This window comes from Oncorhynchus keta, chromosome 19 (genome assembly GCF_023373465.1).
Source record: "Oncorhynchus keta strain PuntledgeMale-10-30-2019 chromosome 19, Oket_V2, whole genome shotgun sequence".
NCBI lineage: Eukaryota > Metazoa > Chordata > Actinopteri > Salmoniformes > Salmonidae > Oncorhynchus > Oncorhynchus keta.
The window spans coordinates 13,401,889-13,425,778 of record NC_068439.1 but is presented as its reverse complement, the minus strand read 5'-3'; the positions used below and the strand labels follow the sequence as shown (position 1 = coordinate 13,425,778).

Here is a 23,890-nt window from a genome sequence, read left to right as displayed (position 1 = left end):
AACCCAATTGAGATGGTTGGGGATGAGTTGGACCGCAGAGTGAAGGAACTCCTTCAAGACTGTTGGAAAATAATTCCAGGTGAAGCTGGTTGAGAAAATGCCAAGTGTGCAAAGCTGTTATCAAGGCAAAGGGTGGCTACTTTGAATAATCTAATAAAAAACAAAAAAAAAAATTTAGATTTGTTTAACACTTTTTTGGTTACTACATGATTCCATGTGTGTTATTTAATAGTTTGATGTCTTCACTATTATTCTACAATGCAGAAAATAGTAAAAATAAAGAAAAATGTAGGTAGGCGTAAAGTGACTAGGCAATCAGGATAGACAATAAACAGAGTAGCATCAGCGTATGTGAAGAGTGTGAAAGTGTGAGTGTGTGTCGCAACAATATGCATGCACATGTGTGTGTGTGTGTGTGTGTGTGTGTGGGTAGAGTCCAGTGAGTGTGTGGGTAGAGTCCAGTGAGTGTGTGGGTAGACCCCAGTGAGTGTGTGGGTAGAGACCAGTGAGTGTGTGGGTAGAGTCCAGTGAGTGTGTGGGTAGAGACCAGTGAGTGTGTGGGTAGAGACCAGTGAGTGTGTGGGTAGAGTCCAGTGAGTGTGTGGGTAGAGTCCAGTGAGTGTGTGGGTAGAGTCCAGTGAGTGTGTGGGTAGAGACCAGTGAGTGTGTGGGTAGAGACCAGTGAGTGTGTGGGTAGAGACCAGTGAGTGTGTGGGTAGAGACCAGTGAGTGTGTGGGTAGAGACCAGTGAGTGTGTGGGTAGAGACCAGTGAGTGTGTGGGTAGAGACCAGTGAGTGTGTGGGTAGAGACCAGTGAGTGTGTGGGTAGAGACCAGTGAGTGTGTGGGTAGAGACCAGTGAGTGTGTGGGTAGAGACCAGTGAGTGTGTGGGTAGAGACCAGTGAGTGTGTGGGTAGAGACCAGTGAGTGTGTGGGTAGAGACCAGTGAGTGTGTGGGTAGAGACCAGTGAGTGTGTGGGTAGAGACCAGTGAGTGTGGGTAGAGACCAGTGAGTGTGTGGGTAGAGACCAGTGAGTGTGTGGGTAGAGACCAGTGAGTGTGTGGGTAGAGACCAGTGAGTGTGTGGGTAGAGACCAGTGAGTGTGTGGGTAGAGACCAGTGAGTGTGTGGGTAGAGACCAGTGAGTGTGTGGGTAGAGACCAGTGAGTGTGTGGGTAGAGACCAGTGAGAGTGAGTGTGGGGTAGAGACCAGTGAGTGTGTGGGTAGAGACCAGTGAGTGTGTGGGTAGAGACCAGTGAGTGTGTGGGTAGAGACCAGTGAGTGTGTGGGTAGAGACCAGTGAGTGTGTGGGTAGAGACCAGTGAGTGTGTGGGTAGAGACCAGTGAGTGTGTGGGTAGAGACCAGTGAGTGTGGGGTAGAGACCAGTGAGTGAGTGAGTGTGGGTAGAGACCAGTGAGTGTGTGGGTAGAGACCAGTGAGTGTGTGGGTAGAGACCAGTGAGTGTGTGGGTAGTGAGTGTGTAGAGACCAGTGAGTGTGTGGGTAGAGACCAGTGAGTGTGTGGGTAGAGACCAGTGAGTGTGTGGGTAGGTAGAGACCAGTGAGTGTGTGGGTAGAGACCAGTGAGTGTGTGGGTAGAGACCAGTGAGTGTGTGGGTAGAGACCAGTGAGTGTGTGGGTAGAGACCAGTGAGTGTGTGGGTAGAGACCAGTGAGTGTGTGGGTAGAGACCAGTGAGTGTGTGGGTAGAGACCAGTGAGTGTGTGGGTAGAGACCAGTGAGTGTGCATAGAACCAGTTCAAGATAGTCAGTGGGGGTCAATGTAAATAGTCCAGGTGGTCATTTGATTAACTGTTCAGCAGTCTTATGGCTTTGGGGTAGAAGCTGTTAAGGAGCCTTCTGGACCTAGACGTGGTGCTCCGGGACCGCCTAACACGCAGTAGCATAAAGAACAGTCTAAGACTTGGGTGACTTGGGAGTTTCTTTAGGACCTTCCTCTGACACCGCCTGGTATAGAGGTCCTGGATAGCAGGGAACTTGGCCCCAGTGATGTACTGGGCCATCTGCACCACCCTCTGTACCGCCTTTTGGTCAGATGCCAAGCAGTTGCCATACCAAGTGGTGACGCAGCCTGTCAAGATGCTCTCGATGGTGCAGCTGTAGATCTTTTTGAGGATCTGAGGGCCCATGTCAACTCTTTTTAGTCTCCTGATGTGGAAGAGGCATTATCTTCATGACTGTTGGTGAGTTTGGACCATAATAGATGGCCCACACAGGGCTCCCGAGTGGCGCAGCGGTCTAAGGCACTGCAACTCAGTGCAAGAGGCGTCACTACAGTCCCTGGTTTGAATCCAGGCTGAATCACATCCGGCCGTGATTGGGAGTCCCATAGAGCGTCGCACAATTGGCCCAGCATCGCCGGGTTTGGCCGGGGTAGGCCGTCATTGTAAATAAGAATTGGTTCTTAACTGACTAAAGGTTACATTATTTATTAAAATAAAAATAGATCCTTAGTGAAGTAGTCAACGAGGAAGCTCTCAGCCCGCTCCACTATAGCCCTGTCGATGTTAATGGGGGCATGCTCAGCGCTCCGTTTCCTGTAGTCAACGATCAGCTCCTTTGTCTTGCTCAAAGGGAGTTGAGGGAGAGGTTGTGGTCCTAGCACCACACTGCCAGGTCTCTGACCTCCTCCCAAAAGTCTCATCGTCTGTGATCAGTCCAACCACCGTTGTGTCGTCTGCAAACTTAATGATGGTGCTGGGAGTCGTCTGTGACCATCCAGTCGTGGGTGAACAGAAAGTATAGGAGGGGACTCCGCACGCACCTCTGGAGGGCCCGTGTTGAGGGTCAGCATGGTGGATGTGGTGTTGCCTACCCTTACCACCAGGGGGCGGCCCGTCAGGATGTCCAGGACTGAGTTTCAGAGGGAGGTGTTTAGTCCCAGGGTCCTTAGCTTAATGATAAGTTTGGAGGGCACTATGGTGTTGGACATTGAGTAGTCAATGAATAGCATTCTCACATAGGTGCTCCTTTTGACCATGTGGGAAAGGGCAGTGTGGAGGGCAATAGAGATTGCGCCATCTGTGGATCTGTTGGGGCGTTTATACTCACAGCGGTGCCAGTGAAGGTGACAGGAGGTGACTGCCAGGAGATGCTGAAATTGGAGCTGCTGCTGGGGGTGAAGGAGGTGGAGGCAGCAGAGCCTGACCCAGTGGAGGGGATGGTAACTGGAGATGTAGCCTGGAAAGGGACAGCAACAAGTCATGAGGCAGTCACACCTTCAAAGACCAGTGTATAGCCACGCACGCACGCGCGCACACGCACACGCACGCACGCACGCACGCACACACACACACACACACACACACACACACACACACACACACACACACACACACACACACACACACACACACTAAATAAATCAATTAACCAATAAGTCAGTCAATCAATGAATGAACAAACAAATCAAATCAACCAAACAATAAGAGTTAATCAACTTAATCATTGAAAATGTATCTGTACAGTCTCTTTAGCAAATACTTGAAGCATTTTGACACTTCCTGCTTAAAACCCAAGTACTTGAAGCATTTTGACACTTCCTGCTTAAAAGCCAAATATGGAAGCACTTTGACACTTCCTGCTTAAAACCCAAATATGGAAGCACTTTGACACTTCCTGCTTAAAAACCAAATATGGAAGCACTTTGACACTTCCTGCTTAAAAACCAAATATGGAAGCACTTTGACACTTCCTGCTTAAAAACCAAATATGGAAGCACTTTGACACTTCCTGCTTAAAACCCAAATATGGAAGCACTTTGACACTTCCTGCTTAAAACCCAAATATGGAAGCACTTTGACACTTCCTGCTTAAAACCCAAATACTGGAGACACATTGACACTTCCTGCTTAAAACCCAAATATGGAAGCACTTTGCTACTTAAGCTATCAGTAGGCGTGGCCAGTAGATTAGTGGGTATCTCTCTGACCTGGTAGGCATGGTCAGTGTGGATGAGGTAGAGGGCGCTGGGGGCAGAGCGACTGAGGGGCGTGGTGTTTGAGTGCGCGTGGCTGTGGTTCTCCTTGTTCCCACTGGACCCGTTGCTGCCCTCTGCGGGGGGTCGTCTGTGGCGGTCATTGGAGGGAGGGACGGGGGACAGCACCGAGGGGGAGACAGGGGACAGGCTGCTCAGACCGTCAGCCACCGAGTCTGTGTTGAGTTTGATCTCTGAGTAGTAGAAATCCTCCTCTCCGTCACTGCAGTCAGAGTCACAGTTACGCCTGGAAGAGAGGGAGGGGTTACAAAAAGGGTTTAATATCAGCGTGGAGTTGTATTGGATGAGCCCTTCTCTTACATTACAGAGAAATTAAGATTGGACCAGATCGCTGATCTATGTGATACCATTGTTCTGTTCCGTCCTCATTCATCCCTGGCCTGTCAAAACTGAGGAAATGTTACCGTGGTGATAATCCCACCGGATTTAATCTGCTGCTGTTCTTTGACAATCTCAGTGAAAGGCCATCGAGAGGAGAGGCCTCTGTTATCTCTCGCTGGGGGGGGTCAAAAGTTGGATGGATGTGTGTGTGTGTATGTGTGTGTGTGTTACCCCAGGTGAACAGTCCGGATGTGTCTCTGTATCCCAGCAGCCGAGCTCAGAACCTTCCCACAGTTCTTCCACAGACACTTGAACATCACCTTCATGGAGTTCTGGATATTACACACAGGAGAGAGAGAGAACAACGTTGGACACCGGCCTAGTCATCCTTTTCTCACATCAAATATGCCACGAGCACACACCTCAGCTCTGTACCATTTCTCACACAACCTGTCCTCTGTAATTACAGCATGGCCCTCGGGGGCCAATTGCTTCCCGAGCAGCAACTTTCAGATAGTAAAAATAATAATAAATAACATTTAGCAGACGCTTTTATCCAAATCGACTTAGACAGTCATTTGTGCATACATTTTACATATGGGTGGTCCTGGGAATCGAACCCACTACAAAGGAACACATGACCAGATGTGGTGAAAGCGTTCTGAGGACAGACGTGTCTTAAATCTCTGATCACTCGCCAGAGGTTGTTCCGTGTCAAGTTTTGTCACGTGCACAGTGAAGTACAGTGAAATGGCTTTCTTGAAAGTGCCTCCCCAACAATGTAGTAATCAATATAAGTAGTACTTTTAAAAAGTGAAGTACAACAAAAACACACAAGAACATCTTTATGATGGGGGTCATGTGGTCCTTTATGATGGGGGTCATGTGGTCCCTCGTCAGTCCTTTATGATGGGGTCATGTGGTCCTTTATGATGGGGTCATGTGGTCCTTCATGATGGGGTCATGTGGTCCTTTATGATGGGGGTCATGTGGTCCCTCGTCAGTCCTTTATGATGGGGTCATGTGGTCCTCGTCAGTCCTTTATGATGGGGTCATGTGGTCCTTTATGATGGGGTCATGTGGTCCTTTATGATGGGGGTCATGTGGTCCTTTATGATGGGGGTCATGTGGTCCTTTATGATGGGGGTCATGTGGTCCCTCGTCAGTCCTTTATGATGGGGTCATGTGGTCCTTTATGATGGGGTCATGTGGTCCTTTATGATGGGGTCATGTGGTCCCTCGTCAGTCCTTTATGATGGGGGTCATGTGGTCCCTCGTCAGTCCTTTATGATGGGGGTCAAGTGGTCCTTTATGATGGGGGTCATGTGGTCCCTCGTCAGTCCTTTATGATGGGGGTCATGTGGTCCCTCGTCAGTCCTTTATGATGGGGGTCATGTGGTCCCTCGTCAGTCCTTTATGATGGGGGTCATGTGGTCCTTTATGGTGGGGGTCATGTGGTCCTTTATGATGGGGGTCATGTGGTCCCTCGTCAGTCCTTTATGATGGGGTCAGGTGGTCCTTTATGATGGGGGTCATGTGGTCCCTCGTCAGTCCTTTATGATGGGGGTCATGTGGTCCTTTATGATGGGGGTCATGTGGTCCCTCGTCAGTCCTTTATGATGGGGTCATGTGGTCCTTTATGATGGGGGTCATGTGGTCCTTTATGATGGGGGTCATGTGGTCCCTCGTCAGTCCTTTATGATGGGGGTCATGCGGTCCTTTATGATGGGGGTCATGTGGTCCCTCGTCAGTCCTTTATGATAGGGGTCATGTGGTCCTTTATGATGGGGGTCATGTGGTCCCTCGTCAGTCCTTTATGATGGGGGTCATGTGCTGCTTTATGATGGGGGTCATGTGGTCCCTCGTCAGTCCTTTATGATGGGGGTCATGCGGTCCTTTATGATGGGGGTCATGTGGTCCCTCGTCAGTCCTTTATGATAGGGGTCATGTGGTCCTTTATGATGGGGTCATGTGGTCCCTCGTCAGTCCTTTATGATGGGGGTCATGTGGTCCCTCGTCAGTCATTTATGATGGGGTCATGTGGTCCTTTATGATGGGGTCATGTGGTCCCTCGTCAGTCCTTTATGATGGGGGTCATGTGGTCCCTCGTCAGTCCTTTATGATGGGGGTCATGTGCTGCTTTATGATAGGGGTCATGTGGTCCCTCGTCAGTCCTTTATGATGGGGGTCATGTGGTCCTTTATGATGGGGGTCATGTGGTCCTTTATGATGGGGGTCATGTGGTCCCTCGTCAGTCCTTTATGATGGGGTCATGTGGTCCTTTATGATGGGGTCATGTGGTCCTTTATGATGGGGGTCATGTGGTCCTTCATGATGGGGGTCATGTGGTCCCTCGTCAGTCCTTTATGATGGGGGTCATGTGGTCCCTCGTCAGTCCTTTATGATGGGGTCATGTGGTCCTTTATGATGGGGGTCATGTGGTCCTTTATGATGGGGTCATGTGGTCCTTTATGATGGGGTCATGTGGTCCTTCGTCAGTCCTTTATGATGGGGGTCATGTGGTCCTTTATGATGGGGTCATGTGGTCCTTTATGATGGGGTCATGTGGTCCTTTATGATGGGGGTCATGTGGTCCCTCGTCAGTCCTTTATGATGGGGGTCATGTGGTCCTTTATGATGGGGTCATGTGGTCCCTCGTCAGTCCTTTATGATGGGGGTCATGTGGTCCCTCGTCAGTCCTTTATGATGGGGTCATGTGGTCCTTTATGATGGGGGTCATGTGGTCCTTTATGATGGGGTCATGTGGTCCTTTATGATGGGGGTCATGTGGTCCCTCGTCAGTCCTTTATGATGGGGGTCATGTGGTCCTTTATGATGGGGTCATGTGGTCCCTCGTCAGTCCTTTATGATGGGGGTCATGTGGTCCCTCGTCAGTCCTTTATGATGGGGTCATGTGGTCCTTTATGATGGGGGTCATGTGGTCCTTTATGATGGGGTCATGTGGTCCTTTATGATGGGGGTCATGTGGTCCCTCGTCAGTCCTTTATGATGGGGGTCATGTGGTCCCTCGTCAGTCCTTTATGATGGGGGTCATGCGGTCCTTTATGATGGGGGCCATGTGGTCCCTCGTCAGTCCTTTATGATAGGGGTCATGTGGTCCTTTATGATGGGGGTCATGTGGTCCCTCGTCAGTCCTTTATGATGGGGGTCATGTGGTCCCTCGTCAGTCCTTTATGATCGGGGTCATGTGCTGCTTTATGATGGGGGTCATGTGGTCCTTTATGATGGGGGTCATGTGGTCCCTCGTCAGTCCTTTATGATGGGGTCATGTGGTCCTTTATGATGGGGGTCATGTGGTCCCTCGTCAGTCCTTTATGATGGGGTCATGTGGTCCTTTATGATGGGGGTCATGTGGTCCTTTATGATGGGGTCATGTGGTCCTTTATGATGGGGGTCATGTGGTCCTTTATGATGGGGTCATGTGGTCCTTTATGATGGGGGTCATGTGGTCCCTCGTCAGTCCTTTATGATGGGGTCATGTGGTCCTTTATGATGGGGGTCATGTGGTCCCTCGTCAGTCCTTTATGATGGGGTCATGTGGTCCTTTATGATGGGGGTCATGTGGTCCCTCGTCAGTCCTTTATGATGGGGTCATGTGGTCCTTTATGATGGGGGTCATGTGGTCCTTTATGATGGGGTCATGTGGTCCTTTATGATGGGGGTCATGTGGTCCTTTATGATGGGGGTCATGTGGTCCCTCGTCAGTCCTTTATGATGGGGGTCATGTGGTCCTTTATGATGGGGGTCATGTGGTCCCTCGTCAGTCCTTTATGATGGGGGTCATGTGGTCCTTTGTGATGGGGTCATGTGGTCCCTCGTCAGTCCTTTATTATGGGGGTCATGTGGACCGTTATGATGGGGGTCATGTGGTCCTTTATGATGGGGGTCATGTGGTCCCTCGTCAGTCCTTTATGATGGGGGTCATGTGGTCCTTTATGATGGGGTCATGTGGTCCTTTATGATGGGGTCATGTGGTCCCTCGTCAGTCCTTTATGATGGGGGTCATGTGGTCCTTTATGATGGGGTCATGTGGTCCTTTATGATGGGGGTCATGTGGTCCCTCGCCCTTGCTCAAGGGCACATAGACAGATTGTTCAACTAGTCAGCTTAGGGATTCGAACCAGCAACCTTCCGGTTACTGGCCCAACGCTCTGAACTGCTAGGCTACCTGCCACTCTACTTATAACAGATTATGTTTTGGTCCTTGGGTAACAAAGCTCTGTGAAGTCCCCCATGCCAGCAGCACACAGTTCATTAAAAGAGTGGAGAACGAACAGCATTGTCTTTTGGCTCAGAGTAGGAAGAGAAGAGCACCACTAGGCTCTGGTTGGCCTGGGAACCAGGAAGAGAAGAGCAGCACTAGGCTCTGGTTGGCCTGGAAACCAGGAAGAGAAGAGCAGCACTAGGCTCTGGTTGGCCTGGAAACCAGGAAGAGAAGAGCAGCACTAGGCTCTGGTTGGCCTGGGAACCAGGAAGAGAAGAGCAGCACTAGGCTCTGGTTGGCCTGGGAACCAGGAAGAGAAGGGCAGTACTAGGCTCTGGTTGGCCTGGGAACCAGGAAGAGAAGAGCAGCACTAGGCTCTGGTTGGCCTGGGAACCAGGAAGAGAAGAGCAGCACTAGGCTCTGGTTGGCCTGGGAACCAGGAAGAGAAGGGCAGTACTAGGCTCTGGTTGGCCTGAGAACCACGAACACTGGCAACATTTTCAGAAACCAATATGGGTCAGAGACTCTGAAGTTATTTATTACCATCACTAGATTTGAAAAGTGGAACTTAAAAATGTATCAAACAATATTTTAGCAGCGTTTACACAGGCAGCACAATTCTGATATTTTTTCTCTCAGTATCTCTCCCTCTCTACCATTTTCTCTCTCACTCTCTCTCTCTCTGTCTCCATCTCTCCATGTATCCCCCTTCAACCCACAATTAAGAGATATCCCCAGAGATATCCCCAGAGACCAGAGATATCCCCAGAGATATCCTAAGAGATATCCCCAGCGATATCCTCAGATATCCCCAGAGATATCCTCAGAGATATCCCCAGAGATATCCCCAGAGATATCCCCAGAGACCAGAGATATCCCCAGAGACCAGAGATATCCCCAGAGACCAGAGATATCCTCAGAGACCAGAGATATCCCCAGAGATATCCCCAGAGACCAGAGATATCCTCAGAGACCAGAGATATCCTCAGAGACCAGAGATATCCCCAGAGACCAGAGATATCCTCAGAGACCAGAGATATCCCCAGAGATATCCCCAGAGACCAGAGATATCCTCAGAGACCAGAGATATCCCCAGAGATATCCCCAGAGACCAGAGATATCCTCAGAGACCAGAGATATCCTCAGAGACCAGAGATATCCCCAGAGACCAGAGATATCCCCAGAGACCAGAGATATCCTCAGAGACCAGAGATATCCCCAGAGACCAGAGATATCCCCAGAGACCAGAGATATCCCCAGAGAGCAGAGATATCCTCAGACCAAGAGATATCCCGAGAGATCAGAGATATCCCCAGAGACCAGAGATATCCCCAGAGACCAGAGATATCCCCAGAGACCAGAGATATCCCCAGAGACAAGAGATATCCTCAGAGACCAGAGATATCCCCAGAGACCAGAGATATCCCCAGAGACCAGAGATATCCCCAGAGACCAGAGATATCCCCAGAGACCAGAGATATCCTCAGAGACCAGAGATATCCCCAGAGATATCCCGAGACCAGAGATATCCTCAGAGACCAGAGATATCCCCAGGGACCAGAGATATCCCCAGAGACCAGAGATGTCCTCAGAGACCAGATATATCCCCAGAGACCAGATATATCCTCAGAGACCAGAGATATCCCCAGAGACCAGAGATGTCCTCAGAGACCAGATATATCCCCAGAGACCAGAGATATCCTCAGAGACCAGAGATATCCCCAGAGACCAGAGATATCCCCAGAGACCAGAGATGTCCTCAGAGACCAGAGATATCCTCAGAGACCAGAGATATCCTCAGAGACCAGAGATATCCTCAGAGACCAGAGATATCCCCAGAGACCAGAGATATCCCCAGAGACCAGAGATGTCCTCAGAGACCAGAGATATCCTCAGAGACCAGAGATATCCTCAGAGACCAGAGATATCCTCAGAGACCAGAGATATCCTCAGAGACCAGAAATATCCTCAGAGACCAGAGATATCCTCAGAGACCAGAGATATCCCCAGAGACCAGAGATATCCTCAGAGACCAGAGATATCCTATTGATCTGATGGGAGAAACGCCCTGCAGCATACTCTTCATGTTTTCCAGTGAAGATGTTAAAATCATTTATTTCAATTATACCAGGTGACCTTATGTGTGGCTGTAAAGTAATTAAGCAGGATACGTGAACTGGAAATGCATCTGGGGTGTGTGTGTGTGGGGGGGATTGACAGATACACAACAGACCAGAGCCCTTGCTTCACCATCCAATCATTCTGCTCCCCTGATAAGAATGAGGGACAAAATGAATAAATAAATAAATGGAGTGTTGGTTAAGAGTGTTGGTTTGGAGTGTTGGTTAGGAGTGGTGGTTAGGAGTGTTGGTTAAGAGTGTTGGTTAGGAGTGGTGGTTAGGAGTGTTGGTTAGGAGTGTTGGTTAAGAGTGTTGGTTAGGAGTGGTGGTTAGGAGTGTTGGTTAGGAGTGTTGGTTAGGAGTGTTGGTTAAGAGTGTTGGTTAGGAGTGGTGGTTAAGAGTGTTGGTTAAGAGTGTTGGTTAGGAGTGGTGGTTAGGAGTGTTGGTTAGGAGTGGTGGTTAGGAGTGTTGGTTAGGAGTGGTGGTTAAGAGTGTTGGTTAGGAGTGGTGGTTAGGAGTGTTGGTTAGGAGTATTGGTTAAGAGTGTTGGTTAGGAGTGGTGGTTAAGAGTGTTGGTTAGGAGTGTTGGTTAGGAGTGTTGGTTAAGAGTGTTGGTTAGGAGTGTTGGTTAGGAGTGGTGGTTAGGAGTGTTGGTTAAGAGTGTTGGTTTGGAGTGTTGGTTAGGAGTGGTGGTTAGGAGTGGTGGTTAAGAGTGTTGGTTAGGAGTGTTGGTTAGGAGTGTTGGTTAAGAGTGTTGGTTTGGAGTGTTGGTTAGGAGTGGTGGTTAAGAGTGGTGGTTAAGAGTGTTGGTTAGGAGTGTTGGTTAAGAGTGTTGGTTAGGAGTGTTAGTTAGGAGTGTTGGACCAGTAACAGAAAAGTCGCTGTATTGACTCTCGAGCCGACAAGGTAAATCTGTCGTTCTGCCCTTGAGTAAGACAAGTTACCCTAATTAGTCCAGGGTCGCCGTCAATAATGGCTGATCCCCTGGCCGCGACCCCACTCTGAGGGTGTCACACAGGGAGTGGGATATGCAAAAAACACATGTACATTTCACACCACACACCTGTACAGATTACCCACTTGTATATACAGTGACACAGGACTATATAATCAGTATATTGTTATAGTCAGTCAGAATTGATTCAAACATTGATCTGATCTAGTCTTTGTTCTGTGAGGTCCTCAAAGAACCACAGAAATATGTTGTAAAACATATTATGGTTATCCTATAGCTATCCTGTGGTTATTATATGGTTATACTATGGTTATTCTTTGGTTATCCAGTGTATCCACTTGTGTGTCTGGAATTGTATTTCTAGATGGTTCAATTCAAATCAGTCTACCCACCTTGCGCTTGCGTGGGATTGGCTCGTCAAAGAGCAGGCTGCTGCCGTCCTGTTCGTCGATGGCGTCGTCGGGGGGCGGGCCGTTGATGCTGGGCATACGGAAAGGCTTGAAGCTGTCTGCGGAGAGCGGTGGGGAGGGGGTGGACGGGTTGGACTGGTCACTAGGGCCGCTCCAGCTCCAATAGCCACTGCTGCTGTAACTGGAGGGGGTGAAGCCTCCACCTCTGTCCTTCCACGAGCCATTCAGACACTCTGGAGGGGTGAGAGAGACGAGGCCAGAAAAAAACTATTCAAACTTCATTTTTATTTACTGCAGAGTTCCTCTGTCCAGTGTCTGTTGGTTTTCCCACCTTAATCTTTTCTTTTTATTGGCCAGTCTGAGATATGACTTTTTCTTTGCATCTCTGCCTAGATGGCCCGCATCCCGGAGTCGCCTCTTCACTGTTGACGTTGAGACTGGTGTTTTGAAGGTACTATTACATGAAGCTGCCAGTTGAGGACTTGTGAGGACGTCTGTTTCTCAAACTAGACACTCTACTGTACTTGTCCTCTTGCTCAGTTGTGCACCGGGGCCTCCCACTCCTCTTTCTATTATGGTTCGAGACAGTTTGTGCTGTTCTGTGAAGGGAGTAGTACACAGCGTTGTACGAGATCTTCAGTTTCTTAGCAATTTCTCGCATGGAATAACCTTGATTTCTCAAAACAAGAATAAACTGACGAGTTTCAGAAGAAAGATATTTGTTTCTGGCCATTTTGAGCCTGTAATTGAACCCACAAATGCTGATGCTCCAGTCTAAAAAAGGCCAGTGTTATTGCTTCTTTAATCAACAGTTTTCAGCTGTGTTAACATAATTGCAAAAGGTTTTTCTAATATTAGCCTTCTAAAATGATACACTTGGATTAGCTAACACAACGTGCCTTTGCCAGGAGTGATGTTTGCTGATAATTGGCCTCTGTACGCCTATGTAGATATACCATAAACAATCAGCCATTTCCAGCTACAATAGTCATTTACAATATTAACAATGTCTACACTGTATTTCTGATCAATTTGATGTTCTTTTAATGGACAAAAAAGTAGATTTTCTTTCAAAAACAAGGACATTTCTACAGTTGAAGTCAGAAGTTTACATACACCTTTACCAAATATATTTAAACTCAGTTATTCACAATTCCTGACATTGAATCCTAGTAAAAAAGCCCTTTCTTGGGTCAGGTAGGATCACCACTTTACTTTAAGAGTGTGAAATGTCAAAATAATAGTAGAGATCATTATTTATTTCAGCTTTCATTTCTTTCATCGCATTCCAAGTTTACATACACTCAATTAGTATTTGGTAGCATTGCCTTTAAATTGTTTAACTTGGGTCAAACGTTTCAGGTAGCCTTCCACAAGCGTCCCACAAAAAGTTTTGGCCCATTCCTCCTGATTCAGGTTTGTAGGCCTCCTCGCACTTTTTCAGTTCTGCCCACAAATGTTCTATAGGATTGAGGTCAGGGCTTTATGATGGCCACTCCAATACCTTGACTTTGTCGTCCTTAAGCCATAACTTTGGAGGTATGCTTGGGGTCATTGTCCATTTGGAAGACCCATTTGCAACCAAGCTTTAACTTCCTGACTGATGTCTTGAGATGTTGCTTCAATATATCCACATAATTCTGCTTCCTCGTGAAGCCATCTATTTTGTGAAGTGCACCAGTCCCTCCTGCAGCAAAGCACCCCCACAACATGATGCTGTCACCCCCGTGCTTCACGGTTGGGATGGTGTTCTTCAGCTTGCAAGCGTCCCCCATTTTCCTCCAAACATAACAATGGTCATTATGGCCAAACAGGTCTATTTTTCTTTCATCAGACCAGAGGACATTTCTCCAAAAAGTAAGATCTTTGTCCCCATGTGCAGTTGCAAACCGTAGTCTGGATTTTCTATGGCGGTATTGAAGCAGTGGCTTCTTCCTTGCTGAGCGGCCTTTCATGTTATGTCGATATAGGACCCGTTTTACTGTGGATATAGATACTTTTGTATCCGTTTCCTCCAGCATCTTCACAAGGTCCTTTGCTGTTGTTCTGGGATTGATTTGCACTTTTCGCACCAAAGTACGTTAATCTCTAGGAGACAGAACACGTCTCCTTCCTGAGCGGTATGATGGCTGCATGGTCCCATGGTGTTTATACTAGCGTACTATTGTTTGTACAGATGAACGTGGTACCTTCAGGCATTTGGAAATTGCTCCCAAGGATGAACCAGACTTGTGGAGGTCTACAATTTATTTTCTGAGGTCTTGGCTGATTTCGCTTGATTTTCCCATGATGTCAAGCAAAGAGGCACTGAGTTTGAAGGTAGGCCTTGAAATACATCCACAGGTACACCTCCAATTGACTCAAATGATGTCAATTAACCTATCAGAAGCTTCTAAAGCCATGAAATTATTTTCTGGAATTTTCCAAGCTGTTTAAAGGCACAGTCAACTTAGTGTATGTAAACTTCTGACCCACTGGAATTGTGATACAGTGAAATAATCTGTCTGTAAACAATTGTTGGAAAAATGACATGTGTCATGCACAAAGTAGATGTCCTAACCGACTTGCAAAACCTAGAGTTTGTTAAAACAAGAAATTTGTGGAGTGGTTGAAAAACGAGTTTTAAATGACTCCAACCTAAGTGTATGTAAACTTCCGACTTCAACTGTAAGTGACCCCAAACTGTTGAACAGTAGTGTATCCATGACAACATGTGTAGAATTAGAATTTGCATTAAAACCGCTACATTCATTCTCCGCGGGCTCTAAAACCACTACCATCAGTAATAACCCCACATTTGGGACCATTATATACATCAGAAACAAATGCATCTAACAGCAAAAACTCAAACACATAGTGATTCACAGCTGCAATGACTTTGAATGTCTGCAGTTGTTTTGAGTGGTAAAACAAACAAGACCCAATTTACAGTTGATTCACTCCAGGGACTTCGTTTAGAGGCCTTGTGATTCATATAAATGTACATTATAGCAGATGAAGAGGATGTCTTTTAGATTTCACAGTGGTAGTAGTAACACACTCAATAATTCAAATTCAATCAGCAGTTGAAGATGTAGAGACGAGCGATCAAAGACAACATTCAGCTTCACTTGGTGGGAAATGCTGCACTCAGAGAGATACGCCGTTTCCATCTCTACCGTTGCACGGGTCCACATCATCATCATCATCATCATGACCTATAACCTCAGCAGAGGAATAATACATATTAAATGGGTAATGGTTAAACAAAAACCACTTCCTTTGTCAGTTGGTTCAGAGTGCAGCAATACAACACGTCCAGACGCTAGCTACCATGACCACCGCTCAGCAACTGTTTGCTCTGTGTTGGATTGTTGCCGTCTTGGGACAAAACTCCCTTGAAACAGAGATTCTTAATCTCAGTGTGCTCACCTGTACAAAAGGATAAATACATAGAAACATGTTTGGTTGACTCACCACTGACTTTGACAGGAGGACTCCTGACCAGCGGACTGCTGGACAGACTGGTCAGAACCATGGCAGCTGTCACCTTCTCCATGTCCACTTCCTCCTCTGACTTCCTGTTAAAACAACACCAACAAACAGAGAATATTACTGGGCATGGAAACACAACAACAACAAACCGTGTCTAAAACGGCATCATATACAGCTCTGGCCCAAAGCACTCTGGTCCCATGTGGCTCAGTTGGTAGAGTAGGGCGCTTGCAATGCCAGAGTTTGTCGGTTCGATTCCCACAGGGCACTCACTACTGTAACTCACTCTGGATAAGAGCATCTGCTAAAAATGCCTACATAGGTACTGTAGTACTACATAGGTACTGTGGCACTACATAGGTCATGTGGCACTACATAGGTACTGTGGCACTACATAGATACTGTGGTACTACATAGGTACTGTGGTACTACATAGGTACTGTAGTACTACATAGGTACTGTGGTACTACATAGGTACTGTAGTACTACATAGATACTGTGGTACTACATAGGTACTGTGGTACTACATAGGTACTGTGGCACTACATAGGTACTGTGGCACTACATATGTACTGTGGTACTACATAGATACTGTGGTACTACATAGGTAATGTGGTACTACATAGGTACTGTGGCACTACATAGACTGTGGCACTACATAGACTGTGGCACTACATAGACTGTGGTACTACATAGGTACTGTGGTACTACATAGGTACTGTGGTACTATATAGGTACTGTGGCACTACATAGACTGTGGTACTACATAGGTACTGTGGTACTACATAGGTACTGTGGTACTATATAGGTACTGTGGCACTACATAGACTGTGGCACTACATAGGTACTGTGGTACTACATAGGTACTGTGGCACTACATAGGTACTGTGGCACTACATAGGTACTGTGGCACTACATAGGTACTGTGGTACTACATAGACTGTGGCACTACATAGGTACTGTGGTACTACATAGACTGTGGCACTACATAGACTGTGGTACTACATAGGTACTGTGGTACTACATAGGTACTGTGGTACTATATAGGTACTGTGGCACTACATAGACTGTGGCACTACATAGGTACTGTGGTACTACATAGGTACTGTGGCACTACATAGGTACTGTGGCACTACATAGGTACTGTGGTACTACACACACACACACACAGTACTCCCAACAGAACTCTGAGAAACAAATGTCAGTTTGATTGCTGAACGGTGCTGTGATCAGTGTGGCATTGATGCTACATTCTAAAACACATTGTCAGTGTTCGAGGCCGAAGGCTTTGCTTTAATAGGGGCCAGTATCCATTAATGAAAGCATCAAACTATACCAATCAACTAAACACACTAACAACCCTGCAGAAGACCAAACCCCGGTCTGCTGAGCCCCACAACACTATGAACCCATTGAGCTAAAGCCTAGATGTGGTTCAAACCAACAACCACAGCTGGAGAGGGTATATGTTGACAGACAGAACTGAAGACAGACAGACCTGAAGACAGACCTGAAGACAGACAGAGCTGAAGACAGACCTGAAGACAGACCTGAAGACAGACCTGAAGACAGACAGACAGACAGGCAGACAGACAGACGTGCTATCAACTTTCTTGTGGCTGACTGACTGTTAAAGTCTAGAAGACAAAGTAGTAGCCTAGTAGGGTTGGAGGGGTGTTGGGAGAAAATCAATCCCGAGAGAGAGAGAGGGTGGGGGAGAAGAGGGAGAGAGAGAAACCAATACCTGCACTCCTTCCCACTCCCCAGACATCTGTAATTGTCTTTAATGATTTAATGAGGAGCCACCATGCAGCCTGCACCCCCCCCCCCCCTCCATTCCCCGTCCCAGCATGTTTCTAGTTTAAAACAAGGACACTAATGACACTAGTCTCTTAGATCCTTTCCACACGTCTAAAATGAGAAGAGTAGAGAGGATCTCCATCTGAGTAGAGAGGAGCTCCATCTGAGTAGAGAGGAGCTCCATCTGAGAGTAGAGAGGAGCTCCATCTGAGTAGAGAGGAGCTCCATCTGAGAGTAGAGAGGAGCTCCATCTGAGTAGAGAGGAGCTCCATCTGAGAGTAGAGAGGAGCTCCATCTGAGTAGAGAGGAGCTCCATCTGAGGGTAGAGAGGAACTCCATCTGAGAGTAGAGAGGAGCTCCATCTGAGGGTAGAGAGGATCTCCATCTGAGAGTAGAGAGGAGCTCCATCTGAGTAGAGAGGAGCTCCATCTGAGGGTAGAGAGGAGCTCCATCTGAGAGTAGAGAGGAGCTCCATCTGAGAGTAGAGAGGAGCTCCATCTGAGAGTAGAGAGGAGCTACATCTGAGTAGAGAGGAGCTCCATCTGAGAGTAGAGAGGAGCTACATCTGAGTAGAGAGGAGCTCCATCTGAGTAGAGAGGAGCTACATCTGAGTAGAGAGGAGCTCCATCTGAGAGTAGAGAGGAGCTACATCTGAGTAGAGAGGAGCTCCATCTGAGAGTAGAGAGGAGCTACATCTGAGTAGAGAGGAGCTCCATCTGAGAGTAGAGAGGAGCTACATCTGAGGGTAGAGAGGAGCTCCATCTGAGTAGAGAGGAGCTCCATCTGAGAGTAGAGAGGAGCTACATCTGAGTAGAGAGGAGCTCCATCTGAGAGTAGAGAGGAGCTACATCTGAGTAGAGAGGAGCTCCATCTGAGAGTAGAGAGGAGCTCCATCTGAGTAGAGAGGAGCTCCATCTGAGGGTAGAGAGGAGCTACATCTGAGAGTAGAGAGGAGCTCCATCTGAGTAGAGAGGAGCTCCATCTGAGAGTAGAGAGGAGCTCCATCTGAGTAGAGAGGAGCTCCATCTGAGGGTAGAGAGGAGCTCCATCTGAGAGTAGAGAGGAGCTCCATCTGAGGGTAGAGAGGAGCTCCATCTGAGAGTAGAGAGGAGCTCCATCTGAGAGTAGAGAGGAGCTCCATCTGAGAGTAGAGAGGAGCTCCATCTGAGAGTAGAGAGGAGCTCCATCTGAGGGTAGAGAGGAGCTCCATCTGAGGGTAGAGAGGAGCTCCATCTGAGTAGAGAGGAGCTCCATCTGAGAGTAGAGAGGAGCTCCATCTGAGAGTAGAGAGGAGCTCCATCTGAGGGTAGAGAGGAGCTCCATCTGAGAGTAGAGAGGAGCTCCATCTGAGAGTAGAGAGGAGCTCCATCTGAGAGTAGAGAGGAGCTCCATCTGAGGGTAGAGAGGAGCTCCATCTGAGAGTAGAGAGGAGCTCCATCTGAGGGTAGAGAGGAGCTCCATCTGAGAGTAGAGAGGAGCTCCATCTGAGAGTAGAGAGGAGCTCCATCTGAGAGTAGAGAGGAGCTCCATCTGAGGGTAGAGAGGAGCTCCATCTGAGAGTAGAGAGGAGCTCCATCTGAGAGTAGAGAGGAGCTCCATCTGAGAGTAGAGAGGAGCTCCATCTGAGAGTAGAGAGGAGCTCCATCTGAGAGTAGAGAGGAGCTCCATCTGAGAGTAGAGAGGAGCTCCATCTGAGAGTAGAGAGGAGCTCCATCTGAGAGTAGAGAGGAGCTCCATCTGAGAGTAGAGAGGAGCTCCATCTGAGGGTAGAGAGGAGCTCCATCTGAGAGTAGAGAGGAGCTCCATCTGAGAGTAGAGAGGAGCTCCATCTGAGAGTAGAGAGGAGCTCCATCTGAGGGTAGAGAGGAGCTCCATCTGAGAGTAGAGAGGAGCTCCATCTGAGAGTAGAGAGGAGCTCCATCTGAGAGTAGAGAGGAGCTCCATCTGAGGGTAGAGAGGAGCTCCATCTGAGAGTAGAGAGGAGCTCCATCTGAGGGTAGAGAGGAGCTCCATCTGAGGGTAGAGAGGAGCTCCATCTGAGGGTAGAGAGGAGCTCCATCTGAGAGTAGAGAGGAGCTCCATCTGAGAGTAGAGAGGAGCTCCATCTGAGGGTAGAGAGGAGCTCCATCTGAGAGTAGAGAGGAGCTCCATCTGAGGGTAGAGAGGAGCTCCATCTGAGAGTAGAGAGGAGCTCCATCTGAGGGTAGAGAGGAGCTCCATCTGAGGGTAGAGAGGAGCTCCATCTGAGAGTAGAGAGGAGCTCCATCTGAGGGTAGAGAGGAGCTCCATCTGAGAGTAGAGAGGAGCTCCATCTGAGAGTAGAGAGGAGCTCCATCTGAGAGTAGAGAGGAGCTCCATCTGAGGGTAGAGAGGAGCTCCATCTGAGAGTAGAGAGGAGCTCCATCTGAGGGTAGAGAGGAGCTCCATCTGAGAGTAGAGAGGAGCTCCATCTGAGGGTAGAGAGGAGCTCCATCTGAGTAGAGAGGAGCTCCATCTGAGGGTAGAGAGGAGCTCCATCTGAGGGTAGAGAGGAGCTCCATCTGAGAGTAGAGAGGAGCTCCATCTGAGAGTAGAGAGGAGCTCCATCTGAGGGTAGAGAGGAGCTCCATCTGAGAGTAGAGAGGAGCTCCATCTGAGGGTAGAGAGGAGCTCCATCTGAGAGTAGAGAGGAGCTCCATCTGAGGGTAGAGAGGAGCTCCATCTGAGAGTAGAGAGGAGCTCCATCTGAGAGTAGAGAGGAGCTCCATCTGAGAGTAGAGAGGAGCTCCATCTGAGGGTAGAGAGGAGCTCCATCTGAGAGTAGAGAGGAGCTACATCTGAGTAGAGAGGAGCTCCATCTGAGAGTAGAGAGGAGCTACATCTGAGTAGAGAGGAGCTCCATCTGAGAGTAGAGAGGAGCTACATCTGAGTAGAGAGGAGCTCCATCTGAGAGTAGAGAGGAGCTCCATCTGAGAGTAGAGAGGAGCTCCATCTGAGAGTAGAGAGGAGCTCCATCTGAGGGTAGAGAGGAGCTCCATCTGAGAGTAGAGAGGAGCTCCATCTGAGAGTAGAGAGGAGCTCCATCTGAGAGTAGAGAGGAGCTCCATCTGAGGGTAGAGAGGAGCTCCATCTGAGAGTAGAGAGGAGCTCCATCTGAGGGTAGAGAGGAGCTCCATCTGAGAGTAGAGAGGAGCTCCATCTGAGGGTAGAGAGGAGCTCCATCTGAGAGTAGAGAGGAGCTACATCTGAGGGTAGAGAGGAGCTCCATCTGAGAGTAGAGAGGAGCTCCATCTGAGAGTAGAGAGGAGCTCCATCTGAGAGTAGAGAGGAGCTCCATCTGAGGGTAGAGAGGAGCTCCATCTGAGAGTAGAGAGGAGCTACATCTGAGGGTAGAGAGGAGCTCCATCTGAGAGTAGAGAGGAGCTCCATCTGAGAGTAGAGAGGAGCTCCATCTGAGAGTAGAGAGGAGCTCCATCTGAGGGTAGAGAGGAGCTCCATCTGAGAGTAGAGAGGGAGCTCCATCTGAGGGTAGAGAGGAGCTCCATCTGAGGGTAGAGAGGAGCTCCATCTGAGAGTAGAGAGGAGCTCCATCTGAGGGGTAGAGAGGAGCTCCATCTGAGGGTAGAGAGGAGCTCCATCTGAGGGTAGAGAGGAGCTCCATCTGAGAGTAGAGAGGAGCTCCATCTGAGAGTAGAGAGGAGCTCCATCTGAGAGTAGAGAGGAGCTCCATCTGAGAGGCAGAGAGGAGCTCCATCTGAGGGTAGAGAGGAGCTCCATCTGAGGGTAGAGAGGAGCTCCATCTGAGAGTAGAGAGGAGCTCCATCTGAGGGTAGAGGGGGGTCCAACAGAGGGGTAGAGGGGGTTCCAACAGAGGGGTAGAGGGGGTCCAGCGGTGGGGTAGAGGGGGGTCCAACAGAGGGGTAGAGGGGGGTCCAACAGAGGGGTAGAGGGGGGTCCAACAGAGGGGTAGAGGGGGGTCCAACAGAGGGGTAGAGGGGGTTCCAACAGAGGGGTAGAGGGGGTCCAACAGAGGGGTAGAGGGGGGTCCAACAGAGGGGGAGGGGGTCCAACAGAGGGGTAGAGGGGGTCCAACAGAGGGGTAGAGGGGGTCCAGATAAAGACGATGTGTTCCAGATGAAGACGATGTGTTCCAGATAAAGACGATGTGTTCTAGATAAAGACGATGTGTTCCAGATAAAGACGATGTGTTCCAGATAAAGACGATGTGTTCTAGATAAAGACGATGTGTTCTAGATAAAGACGATGTGTTCTAGATAAAGACGATGTGTTCCAGATAAAGACGATGTGTATGTGTTCTAGATAAAGACGATGTGTTCCAGATGAAGACGATGTGTTCCAGATAAAGACGATGTGTTCCAGATAAAGACGATGTGTTCCAGATAAAGACGATGTGTTCCAGATAAAGACGATGTGTTCCAGATAATGTCGATGTGTTCCAGATAAAGACGATGTGTTCCAGATAAAGACGATGTGTTCCAGATAAAGACGATGTGTTCCAGATAAAGACGATGTGTTCCAGATAAAGACGATGTGTTCCAGATAAAGACGATGTGTTCTAGATGAAGACGATGTGTTCTAGATGAAGACGATGTGTTCCAGATGAAGACGATGTGTTCCAGATGAAGACGATGTGTTCCAGATGAAGACGATGTGTTCCAGATAAAGACGATGTGTTCCAGATAAAGACGATGTGTTCCAGATAAAGACGATGTGTTCCAGATAAAGACGATGTGTTCCAGATAAAGACGATGTGTTCCAGATAAAGACGATGTGTTCCAGATAAAGACGATGTGTTCCAGATAAAGACGATGTGTTCCAGATAATGTCGATGTGTTCCAGATAAAGACGATGTGTTCCAGATAAAGACGATGTGTTCTATATGAAGACGATGTGTTCCAGATAAAGACGATGTGTTCCAGATAAAGACGATGTGTTCCAGATAAAGACGATGTGTTCCAGATAAAGACGATGTGTTCCAGATAAAGACGATGTGTTCTAGATGAAGACGATGTGTTCTAGATGAAGACGATGTGTTCTATATGAAGACGATGTGTTCTAGATGAAGAAGATGTGTTCTAGATAAAGACAATGTGTTCATCTCAGGGCCGTGGATAATAACAAGAGAGAGAAATCAATACCTGCCTTCCTTCCCACTCCCCAGACATCTGTGATTTTGTCTTTAATGATATAATGAGGAGCCACCCTGCAGTCTGCACCGTCCTCCATTCCCTGTCCCAGAGACAGACAGAGATGGAGGCAGAGCGGGAGAGAGACGGGGAGCTAGAGAGAGCTAGAGAGGGAGAGAGAGAGGGAGAGAGAGAGAGAGAGAGAGTGAGCATGAGAGAGAAAGAGCGAGAGAGAGAGCATGAGAGAGAGAGAGCGAGAGAGAACGCAAGAGAGAGCGAGAGAGCGAGAGAGAGCGAGAGAGAGCAAGAGAGAGAGCGAGAGAGAGAGCGAGCGAGAGAGCGAGCGAGAGAGAGAGCGTGAGAGAGCGAGAGAGAGTGAGAGAGAGCGAGAGAGAGTGAGAGAGTGAGAGAGCGAGAGAGCAAGAGAGAGAGCGGGCGAGAGAGAGAGAGAGAGCGAGAGAGACAGCGAGAGAGAGAGCGAGAGAGAGAGAGAGAGAGCGCAAGAAAGAGAGAGCGTGAGAAAAAGAGAGAGCGAGAGAGATAGAGAGAGAGCGAGAGAGAGTGAGAGAGCGCGAGAAAGAGCGAGAGTGAGAGTGAGAGAGAGAGAGAGAGTGAGAGTGAGAGTGAGAGCAAGAGAGAGTGAGAGCGAGAGCGAGAGCGAGAGAGAGAGAGAGAGAGAGAGAGAGCGAGAGCGAGAAAGAAATATGAGCATGTTTTTTCCTGTGTAAAACTTTCACAGCCAACAAGAAGTGAAACTCATAGCCTTGGGGATTTAAATATCTTTCAACGTTTATCTTTCAGCGTGCTGCTGAATGTTAGCTAGCTCTCCAGAACTGAAATACAGCCCAACTGAGCAGACAGACAGATGGGACACAGACTGCAACACGAGCCCATGTAAACGCTTCAGTTTCTCTTTGAAAGAACTGCAGGCTAGGATGATTCATGTGATGGTTAGCAGTAAATTACACTTTGATTATCATCAGTATATTTTCTCCTTCGGGGGAAGAGCGGTCAACAGACCACTCCACAGAGAAAACACATTTCCAAAAGCAGAAATGTCTGTTTCACCAGAGTAAGATTGAATCCAGGGACGATGGCTGTATGTGGTAATACCCACAAGCTATTACTGTACAGCTAGAGGACCAGAGGGTTACTGTAGGTCAGTCTGGAAGAAGCTTGGGGAGCCCCGACCATCACACAGTGTCTGGCAGCCGGCCAAATCCTCCCTCCCTCCTCCACTCGCTCACGTATGAGCGCACGCACGCACGCACGCACGCACGCACGCACGCACGCACACGCACACGCACACACACACACACACACACACACACACACACACACACACACACACACACACACACACACACACACACACACACACACACACACACACACACACACACACACACACACACACACACACACACGGCACCCTATTCCC

The 23,890-nt window shown here is 48.4% G+C and overlaps 1 protein-coding gene across 2 annotated transcripts in view; it reads right to left on the bottom strand.

Annotated features, from left to right (window-relative positions):
* The window catches only part of LOC118380741 (zinc finger protein 704-like), a 109,966-nt gene that overhangs the window by 7,514 nt on the left and 78,562 nt on the right, over window positions 1-23,890 (bottom strand). For both annotated transcript variants that reach the window (XR_008070376.1, XM_052469661.1), the window contains exons 3-7: window positions 15,506-15,609; window positions 12,032-12,282; window positions 4,571-4,671; window positions 3,953-4,244; window positions 3,073-3,201 (exon numbers count right to left, since the gene is read on the bottom strand). Coding sequence is in view for 1 of the 2 variants with exons in the window: in XM_052469661.1 (XP_052325621.1) it covers window positions 3,073-3,201; window positions 3,953-4,244; window positions 4,571-4,671; window positions 12,032-12,282; window positions 15,506-15,609 (877 nt within the window). In the remaining variant the exon portion in view is untranslated. The remainder of the gene's footprint in view (window positions 1-3,072; window positions 3,202-3,952; window positions 4,245-4,570; window positions 4,672-12,031; window positions 12,283-15,505; window positions 15,610-23,890) is intronic.